The sequence below is a fragment of the Talpa occidentalis genome, unplaced genomic scaffold (assembly GCF_014898055.3).
Source record: "Talpa occidentalis isolate TD23 unplaced genomic scaffold, MPIMG_talOcc4v2.1 talOcc4.9, whole genome shotgun sequence".
Lineage (NCBI taxonomy): Eukaryota > Metazoa > Chordata > Mammalia > Eulipotyphla > Talpidae > Talpa > Talpa occidentalis.
The window spans coordinates 3,339,489-3,349,076 of NW_023605305.1; the positions used below are offsets into that span (position 1 = coordinate 3,339,489).

General features: G+C 52.0%; 1 protein-coding gene across 7 annotated transcripts in view; it reads left to right on the forward strand.

The window, feature by feature from the left end:
* CAMTA1 (calmodulin binding transcription activator 1) overlaps positions 1 to 9,588 on the forward strand; it is a 637,675-nt gene that overhangs the window by 622,881 nt on the left and 5,206 nt on the right. For all 7 annotated transcript variants that reach the window (XM_054691786.1, XM_054691789.1, XM_054691790.1 and 4 more), the window contains one exon: positions 241 to 315. In XM_054691786.1, coding sequence (XP_054547761.1) covers positions 241 to 315 — 75 coding nt within the window. The remainder of the gene's footprint in view (positions 1 to 240; positions 316 to 9,588) is intronic.

Sequence of the window (9,588 nt, forward strand, 5' to 3'; positions counted from 1 at the left end):
GACAGCCAAGCAGCATCTCCCTTCCCACCTTCAGTGTCGCTCCGTCACCGGGTGCACAGACTCACCTGCCACAGTCTCTCCCCTGACGCCCAGCCCTGCTCAGGAAAAGCAGTTTGCTGTGCTGTCGGGTTTGCGGCATGAGCTGATGGACTAAAACCCCCTCATTGCTGACCAGTTTTAATTTTTGCACATTCAGTAGTACAGTGTGCTTCCCGTGACAACAAAATTCTGATTTTTCAGGAGCAGTTTGCTCACCAAGAAGCAGGACCAAGCTGCTCGAAAAATAATGAGGTTTCTACGCCGTTGCCGCCACAGGTAAGCCGGTCCTCATCCACCTCTCCATTTTACCCACAAAGAGCAAAGAGCCCCAGTCGTCTCACCCCTCATCACCTCCCGTGGGAAGCGAGTCCCCTTGCGAACCATCAGGACCCACGCCCAGTCACGATGGACAGCTGAGCCCGGTGACCTGGCGGCGAGGCCCTCGGGCAGGTCCATACCGGGCTCCCTCGGGGGCAGCAGGGAGGCAGCCGGTGCTGCTCTGCTTGGCTCTGGGTGTTAGGACAGCTTAGCCGGATGGGGATTTAATTCCCAGGTGCTCTCTGACCTGGTGTGGAGGGGCCCGGGGCTCCATACTCTTCACTCCGAGCCCCTCTGCCCGCGTGTGTCCGGGCAGAGGTAGAGTTGTGCCCGGGAGGGGTACAAAGTACCCTCCTCCCAGCCAGCTTGCTGCTGTCGGATCCCAGGGGCGGGGCGCCCTCTGCTGGTGAGGTGCTGGCTCACACGCGCATCAGCGGGCTGTGGTCAGGGCTGGTGGGGCTGCAGGAAAGGAAACCCGGGAGAGCCAGCCCCGGAGCTGCGGGGCCCCGCCCGTGCTCCTGCAGACAGGCCTCCTCCCAGCTCAGCCGGACAGTGTCATTGTCTCCTCAGACTGGAGCTTGCTTTGTGAGGACTAGGTTCTTCAGGGAGATACTGGGGAGCTGGTGAAGTTTCCTCTGTGAATCCAGGTTCCTGTTCCCTCTTCCACCATCTCGGGGGCATTCCCTGGCCCGGGGTGTCCGTGCCGCTGTCTGGTCTCTGCCAGGCTCTGTCGGACAGGTGGAAGCAGGCCACGGAGCGGCTCTCAAGGGTCGTGTTTCCTCTTCTGCCTTAATTGCACCCGGGGCCCTGGCGTTCGGGTCTAGTTGACTCCTCGAGCTTTCACTTTGCTGTAGCTCTTGCTCCTACAGCCGTCTGGCTGCTCGCTTTGAGGGTATTTTGATGTTGAGCCCAAGTAGGGGTTTAACCGTCTGCTTGTACTTTTGCTTAAACTAACCAACACACTCGCTGACGTGAGGGAAGGACCCACACGGTGCCGCTCATGGCCAGCGTGAAGGCTCTTACAGGACAGCCTCAGCGCTTCGTTTCCCCAGCCGAACGGCTGCAGGGGAGCTACTGTCCACTCAGCCTTGGCTCAGCAAGCCCGTCTGCTCTGCCATGAGAAGCTGGGGCGCCTCGCCCCCCACCAGTTGACCAGTGAGACACACATCAACACCCGAAATAGGAAGTGCTCAGGGACACAGACACACCGTGGGGGGTGGCAGTGACATAGTGACATCCGTGCTTCAAGCCTCACCCCCAAGTCAGTCTCCTATTATCCGACCACGGCCTTGACTCAGCGTTAGGATTTTTACAGCCAGATGCAGCAGCTGGTTTGCTCTATCTGGGGAGAAGGCCCACCGAGGCCCCTTTCCATAACTTCCCGCGTTCCCCGCCCCTGCTTCCCCCGCCTCCCGCCTGCAGGTGTGAGCGCTGCGTCTCCAGGACGGATGAGCCTGCCGGCAGCATCCCCCGTAGGGTGGGTTTTCAGGAAAAGCACCTTCACCTTGCTCTCCTCTAGGCCGATTCCAATCAGTCAGAAGCTTCACAAATTAAATACTCCTGGTTTCTTCCATTTCACTCCTCAAACTACGGGCACACGTAGAGTATTGCCGCCTTGGTCATTACGAGCGGCTTTTCCTCAGTCTACCGCTCGCCCCCTTAATTTTGGCCAGCGCCCTGCCCTGTCTATTGGCGAGCTGACGGTGCGAGCTGGTGAGACGGAGGTAATGCTTGAGAGATTGCTGAAGAAAGGAATCCCCCCCCTCAGGCTTGCAGGGTTCTCTTGGTGTGAAGCGGTGGTGAAGAACCGCGTGAGGACTGCCCAGGTCCGCATCCTAACAAGCCGCACGTGCTAACGCCCAGCAGGAGGCTGGTTACAGGCGGACTCGGTCAGGGCTTCCTTCCGCTGTTCGCGATGAAGTCCAGGCCCCGTTGGCGTCTTTGTCGCTCACCCCTTTGCCACACGGTGCACAGGCAGACTTCAGTGACCTTGGTCCTCTGGCCGCTCAAGGTCACCCTACCCTTCCTCCTCCTCTCCGTCCTGTCAGTGAGGAAACCCTGAAGTCCAGCCTGGGGGTTTGAACTCCTGTTTCCCCTGGGGTGCATGTAGGCCACCCCGTTTCCATTCTGGGTGATTGAATAGGATTTGAAGGGTAACTGTCAAGTCCCTTGTCCCTGAGAAGCATGAAAATCTAGGGAGGAGAGCCTCACGCGAGACCCCCTGCAGAGGGCGCTTGGGCATGGCCTCGGGAATCGAGCCGGTGCCCCATTTCTCGAGGGTTTTGCTAAGTCATAGAACCCCAACATTTTCATACTAAAGTCGGTGAACTCTCTTCCTTCTCATTTCACATAACCCCCCCACCGCCAGTCTCCTTGTCTTTCTCCCCCCAAAAAGGAACACTTTAATCTGTTGTTGTTGTTGAAATAAAGCTATTTATGAGCCTCTGTTGTGACCCTCACGTGCTAATAGCTCTCTGGTGTTGTTTTACTGTCTAAAGCCCCCTGGTGGACCATAGGCTGTACAAAAGGGTGAGTTTAGCTGCCTGCTAGCCAGTTTCTCTTTCTCCTCCATTTTCAATATTTTGCTTTTTGCTTGCTTGCATGGGGCTGCAGCCTAGGTATGCCAGTAAGTTTCACATCCATTTTGAATGAAATGAGATAAAATAAGAACTAACCCTAACTACTAACACGGCTACTCCACCCCGCAGGACAGCAGTCTCAACCGTAGCTGTGCCGGTGCATGAGTGAGCGCGAGGGAGGGCCTTCTCCCCGCAGGGCATGCTCAGAACTTGGGGGAGAAACCTTCACTGTTACCAGAAAACACTGGTGGGGCACGTCTCAGCAAGGCTGCTCTGCAGGGAAACGGTGCGCGAGCGGTTATGTGGGGTGAATCACCTGCCACCTGAAGCGCCCTCGGCTCCCGTGGCCCCTCCCGCAGACGCACTGGGCCCGACACGCTTTGGCCTCGCTTTGTCTTTATCAAACTAATCTGTTTCTTGTTCAGAATCACTGTTTCCCCAAGAGCCCCACGGTAGTTCCCCTTCCTAACACTCCCTTCCCCTGGTGCTCTGAGGTAAGTCAGCCCACAGAGTTCCCGTCAGACCCTCCAGAACATTCTCCACAGGGGAGAGAGCGGGCCAGGGCGGCCCCAAGTAAAGAAAAGGCGATGTCAGGGGCCTAAAATGTGTATGTCCTGTGCCGTGCTGGAGACGGGATGTCCCGTGGGGTTTGTGTTTCAAAGACGTGACAGCAGATGGGTGTCCACACCAGGACGAGTGTCCCCGCTGCGGGCAGCACGTGACGCCGGCTTGTGAGGAGCCACGGGGGGCGGATCTCTGGACACGGGCACGAGGCGTCCTACGTCAGGGGCTGGGGCAGGCAGCTGGTGTTTTAAATCTGGAGTGGAATTCACCAAAATCAGATGAGTTGGATCAATAGGGCATTTCCCTGTAGTCGTAAGGGCAGCTGCGTCTAAAATAGGACAGGGGCGCCCCTCTCAGCTCCACTCAGCGCCTCCTTCACCCCACGCCAACCGCAGTCACCCGCGTCCAGAGCAAAGGCCACAACTCAGAAGCTGCTGGAGATACTGTCTCCCATCTAACTAGACCAGTGCTCGTAGGTCTCCATTCTCTTTAAAGTCAAAGGTTGACAAACTTTGTCTTAAAATGCCAGACCGTGTGTATCCCAGGCTCTCCCACAGCCACGAGCAGTGGGCGCAGCCGGTAGAGCCGCTTCCCATGCGCGCTGGCCAGGCGCGGCCCACAGCTAGAGCCCGCCAGCCCGAGGTGACAGGGTGAGTGTGTGTACGGAGACCCGTTGCTGTGAGAGACTTCATCTCGCCACTGTAAAACCATGGATAGTAGCTAAAAAGGAGGCTTATTTAAAATATTAAGGAGCTGAACTCATTCGTAAATTTAACTAGTTCCTCTTTAGAATTAGACGGTTCACTGTTGAATCACTTCATGTTCCCTGGGGTGGAGCTGGCTCAGAGATGTCTGTATTTGGAAGAGGAGAAAGGACATGTCTCCATTTCTCTCTTCCAGTCCCTTTCACTCCGTGTAGACAGAAGGTATTTCCTTCCACTTGAGGCCCCCCCATGAGAACAGATGTGGCCCGGACAGTCTTTTTTCCCTGAAAGTTGTCATGTCCGTTGTGCTCTGTGCAACAGAGTCGGTCTGCTGCAAGGGACCGATGTTCTGGTAAAAGTAGTTGCTGACGCACTTGTGATGACAGGAGTGTGTTTATCCGGAGACCTGGTGCTATAAGAGACTTAACATCTCACCAATTTAAAACCATGGATAGTAGCTAAAAAGGAGGTTTATTTAAAATATTAAGCAGCGGAACTTAATTAGTTTCTGGTACATTGATGATCATTTTTAAAAGTGCATTTTCTAAAGGTGCTTTTCAGTCCAGCCAGAGCCCTGACCTTAAGTTCACAGGATCCCGCTGCCTTCCGCCCTCAGCTTCTGTGGCCCCTGTGGAAATTCCCAACATCCTCGCGCTTGCCAGTCTGCGGGGAGTTTAATAGTTCGGGGCCGAGAGGCTGAGCTTCCTCCTGGCCTGGTGATGTCTGTGTGCCCGCAGGGGAGTAGCGTGTGAGTGGCTCCGTCCAACCACCCACAAGCCTTCTCCCATCAGATAGCTCAGCGTGACTGATGGTCTCCAAGCTGAACTCTCGGGACACAGCACATTCTCAGAGCAGCATTTCTGTCAGAGAAGACAGTTTACTTACTGATGTAGAAACTAGACCACAGTTCAGATGTTTTAGCATTAAACCTCAAAAGATAGTATTTGAGGGTCCTCCCTGGTGGTGCAAGGTGTTAAGTCTCAGCACTATGAAGCTATCGGCAGCCACTGCAGCACGAGTTCGATCCCTGGCCAGGGAGCTGACCCACAGGGCGCAGCAGACCGCTCCTGTCTCCCCGCTGCTCCCCTCAGCAGTGGATTTCAGTAGATCTGCCTGTTTTGCTCCCCACTCTGTCTCTGGTAAATCCTCTCACCTCGGGCCTGTACCCCAGCTATTGTATGCTTAAATTTATAAATAAAATATTTTTTTTTAAAAAAAGGTAATATTCGAACACTTACAGAATTAGATTTTATGTAAAACACTCTTTGAACCCAGTCCCGTGTTAACGAAGCAGAGAGCGATGGAAACAGGCCCGAGAGGTGAATCCCAGCTGCACAGCAGTCAGAAAATGGCATTCCTGTCTTCAGATTATTTGTTTTCCCTTGGCAAGGCCAAGCACAAGCACCAGGTTCCTCTGCACTGCCCAGCTTGGGTTGACGCAGCCCTTCCTCAGGCGGACATGCCTAGTCACTCACTGTCCCTGACTCACTCAGTGCATAGTGTGGCCCTCTGGAGTTCCAGACGCTGCTGGGGACATTTGTCCATTTGTCCTGGACACTGAAGCTATTTTAGACTACACTCTGGTTATACACAGGCCGTTGAATCGACAGTTTCCATTATTTTTCTCAGCTAATTGAGGTGTTGCGCAACTTTGAGCAAGTGATGGGAGAGATTTTAAGGTTGAGGAAACGTGAAATGAGCGTGTGGAAAATGCCACTTCCCAGGAGACGCTGTTTGGTTCTGCAGCAGAGACCTCATGCAAAGAAACAGGGGAGCAGCTGAGGCACCCCACAGCTTCGGCCCCAGAGAAGTGAGGCCATGGGACGATGCCTCTTTCTCTAGTTAGAAAGCGGCTTCCCACTTCTCCAAGACAAAACCTGCTTGTGGGTAACAGAAAATGTGCTTACAGATCAGCGCGGCCCCTCTCTGAAAAGCACTCCTAGACAGATTCCTTCTCTCCCTGAATGTGATGGTCACTCCCTGGCAGGCCTCACGGCGGGTGACACTCCCTACAGGCAGCAGGCTAAGCAGAGGGAATTCTGGTGTTTAAATAACGTATTTCCTGTAAATTGCCAGCCTAGTCACTCATAGTCAGTGACTATCTTACTGTAGTGAAAGAACCCTGATTGGAGGAAGAAGAGAGAGCACATTTTGTTCACAAAAATGTAGCAAGAGACTTCCTCTGTACTCGACCGCAGGATTTCCAGATGCTTAACCTTGCCAGGTGTGGCCAGTGACCTTGGTAAGTGGTGCTGCCGGTGCAGATGGTTGAGAGCAAGCAGCGGCCCGCGCCGAGTCGGGGTGGGTGGGTAGCAAGGTGGGTTACGCTTGCACCTTGCTTTGCTGCGGGCACCTTGCTCCAGGGTCAGTTCTCTGACCACGTTTGAGTGTAGATTGTTCACTGAGAGAAGCGAGACAGAGCCGTAGCGTTCGGCTGCCACGGTGCCCTTCCGTAGTTGAAACTGACACTGAGGCGCATTTGCCAGGTGGCCCATTGTATTCAGCGAGGAGTAAGGAACGAACGTGGGATGTGTCACCGTGGATGCAGTTTCAGTACCCAAAGTAATTTTGTCTTACTTGCCTCTTTTAGGAAATGAATATTTTTGGAACACAGTGGTGTGTGTTAAATGGCAGACAACATGCTCTGTGCCATTCTTATCAGGCCTCTCTGTCTTTTTTGTTTTGCAATCCAAATGAGATTTCTGGAAAATGGCAAGATCTCTGTTTTCCTAAATTCCCCACGAGCTATTGCAGCTCTCAGAGCAACAGGTAACTAAGCAGAAAGCCGCCCCCGCTGCCCTTGTCTTCTTGACGTCCAGCATTGCGAGGCCGTCCCTGCTGAAATCACTGACTCATGAAGCATTCCTCTGGCCGAGCACTACCAAGCTTGCCTTGTGCTTTACCCATGGGGCCATTCTTTGCACAAGTTTCTGGAGCAGGCCTCCTTCATGGACCCATAGTGGCCGTTGGACGTCCGATGGAACTGGACCTGTGGGCTGCTGGCTTTCGTGCTGTTGCTTACCACATCACTTCAGTACATGACGGTGCCACTTTTGTGGGGGGAGGGGGGTGGGGGGAGGGGGATTTAGGCTGCAACAATATCCCAGAGTAGTGATTCTTTTCAGCCTAGAATGCTTGGGAACTTCCTGGGATTGTGTTTCATTTTGCTGGTTGAATGGTCACAGGCCCAAATCGCACTATCCTCGGGGCCTGAGCTCCAGCCCAGGGTTACAGGTCCGAGGTCCAGTTTCCTGGGGTTTGGCCTCCCGACAGCCACCTCGCCTGTGCCTGCGGAGGCCATCGTGTCTACTGCAGTCACTGCCTTCATGACCTCCACACTGCTGTGCCTGTCTTCTGCGTAAAGCTGTTCAGAAGTCAGTAAGATCACGACGGGGTCTGTTTTTGTAGAACCTTCGTTCCAGTTCTTTCTTAGGCCTGGACAGGTCTAACAGACAGTTCCACTTCCTTAAGAGAAGCCCAAGCTCACCAAGCCCAGGGACACTCCCTGGGGTTTGTGTAGCACAGGCAGCGTGTGGCTGGCAATGCCTGTATCTGATGGCATAGGCAGGGGCGCCACAGCGACTAGATTTTCAAGTATAATTTCATTTCAAAAGTTCAGTCCGTAGTCACCAAGTTTGCTTACTGGACAGCCTGCTTAGAACACATGTGCTGTCAGTGAAACGAGTTCCACCGATGATTTGGGGTTGGGTCTATAAAATTTCCCTCTTTTTCCTTCCCTGATTTTTTCAGTTGTTCCCTCTGTCATGTGAACACGACATAGTGACAGGTGTCAGGGCATAGATGGTTAGTACAGGTAACCGGTGGCTGGGAAAAATCTTAAGAACGTATCTGTTCCAGAGGGTGACAAGCAGGGGCAGTTATTATTTGAAAAGAAGCTCATACTCATTGAAGCACATTCTGGAAACACAAATAAGCAAACAATCACGCGAAGATAAGACTGTTAGCCGTTAGTGTGGCTAGAGGGATTTTTAGTTAACATGTGCTTTTTAGTGACTATCCCTGCTGATCTACTGTTCCTGTAATTACTTCAAACACTCTGATGTGGATTATCTATTTCTGGCTTGTCAACAAACATTCTAGTGTGAGATATTCTAAATCACTTCTGTGATAGAATTACTTGTTTTCTGTTTCTTTGGAAGCAATATAACATTCAGACAGTGTCTTGTCTAATTGGCATTTGATTCAAAACAAAAGAAAAAAAGCACCTCTATCTTATCCTAATACTCTACCCTCAAGGAACATAAAACTCCACTTGCGACACCAGTGGGGCAGGTCACTTCCATCTAAACTTTCAGAGGCAAGATGCTATGACACATCTGCAGATGAGAGAAGGAAGCTAAACATGTGCTGCCTCCGTCCTTAGACTCAGTCTTTTCACACGTGTCGCATGTCTAGACCTGAGTTCTGAGAGCAGTAAGTACATTTTATGTGCAGGTTTGTTTTTTTCTCCGAAACATGTTAATAAAATCAGCCTCAGGTCTCGTAAAGGATGACATCCCAGAGTTGAGAAAACTTAATTGTCGTCATCAGAACCTCTTCATCTCATGCTTTGGAAATTTTCCAAAAGCCTGTTTTCTATGAAGTTTTTTTGAAAAACCAATAAAAGAATTTTTTCAATGTTTCATCCTGAGATATTAGAGGCAGCAGAGTGGGGTGAAGTTAGGCTCGCAGCCCGCTCCCCTGCACTGTGTTTCAGGTTGGGGTGTCCCGGGCAGGGCTCCCCTGGCCTCAGGTTCTGCCCATACATGTTGGAGATAATGGCCTGAATAAGCTGGCAAGTGCCATGTGACTTGGGGAGCTGTTGGCACGTAAGCATTCTCTTCCCTTTTCAAAATTCCTCCTTTAAAAAACTAAAAACTATGCCTGCTAAGTCATTTAAGTCATTTCCTGTCACTTACAATGCTTGCATACTGTGGAAGCTTCATCACGAAACTGAAGAAGCAATCTCCACGTTAGCTCAGTTAGGACAGACTGGGAGGTATTCCTGAAAGCTGGGTGCTCCCATTCTCCCTGTGCGCCCCTCGGGGTCACTTCTGAGTGGACGAGTGTCTCTTTATCTCAGTGGCCCATGAGGTCGCCACTGGTTTTACAGCAGGGGATTTTCACGGGGGCTTCGAAACACGATGAAGTCCTCGATTGACTTTTTAATCAGTTTCAAAAGAAACTGAAAACATATGTGACCATTTTAACTAGAAGAAAAGTCACACCCACTGGTACCAGCTGATTACAGATTCTTTGGTCTGAAACGTGCAAAACATTTCCAGTTGACAATCCTTTTTATTTCCTCTCGATGGTGAATGTAATATTCTGGAAGCATCCCTGCTCACTGTAGGGAAGCCGTGAATGGACATCTCTGTGTGTAT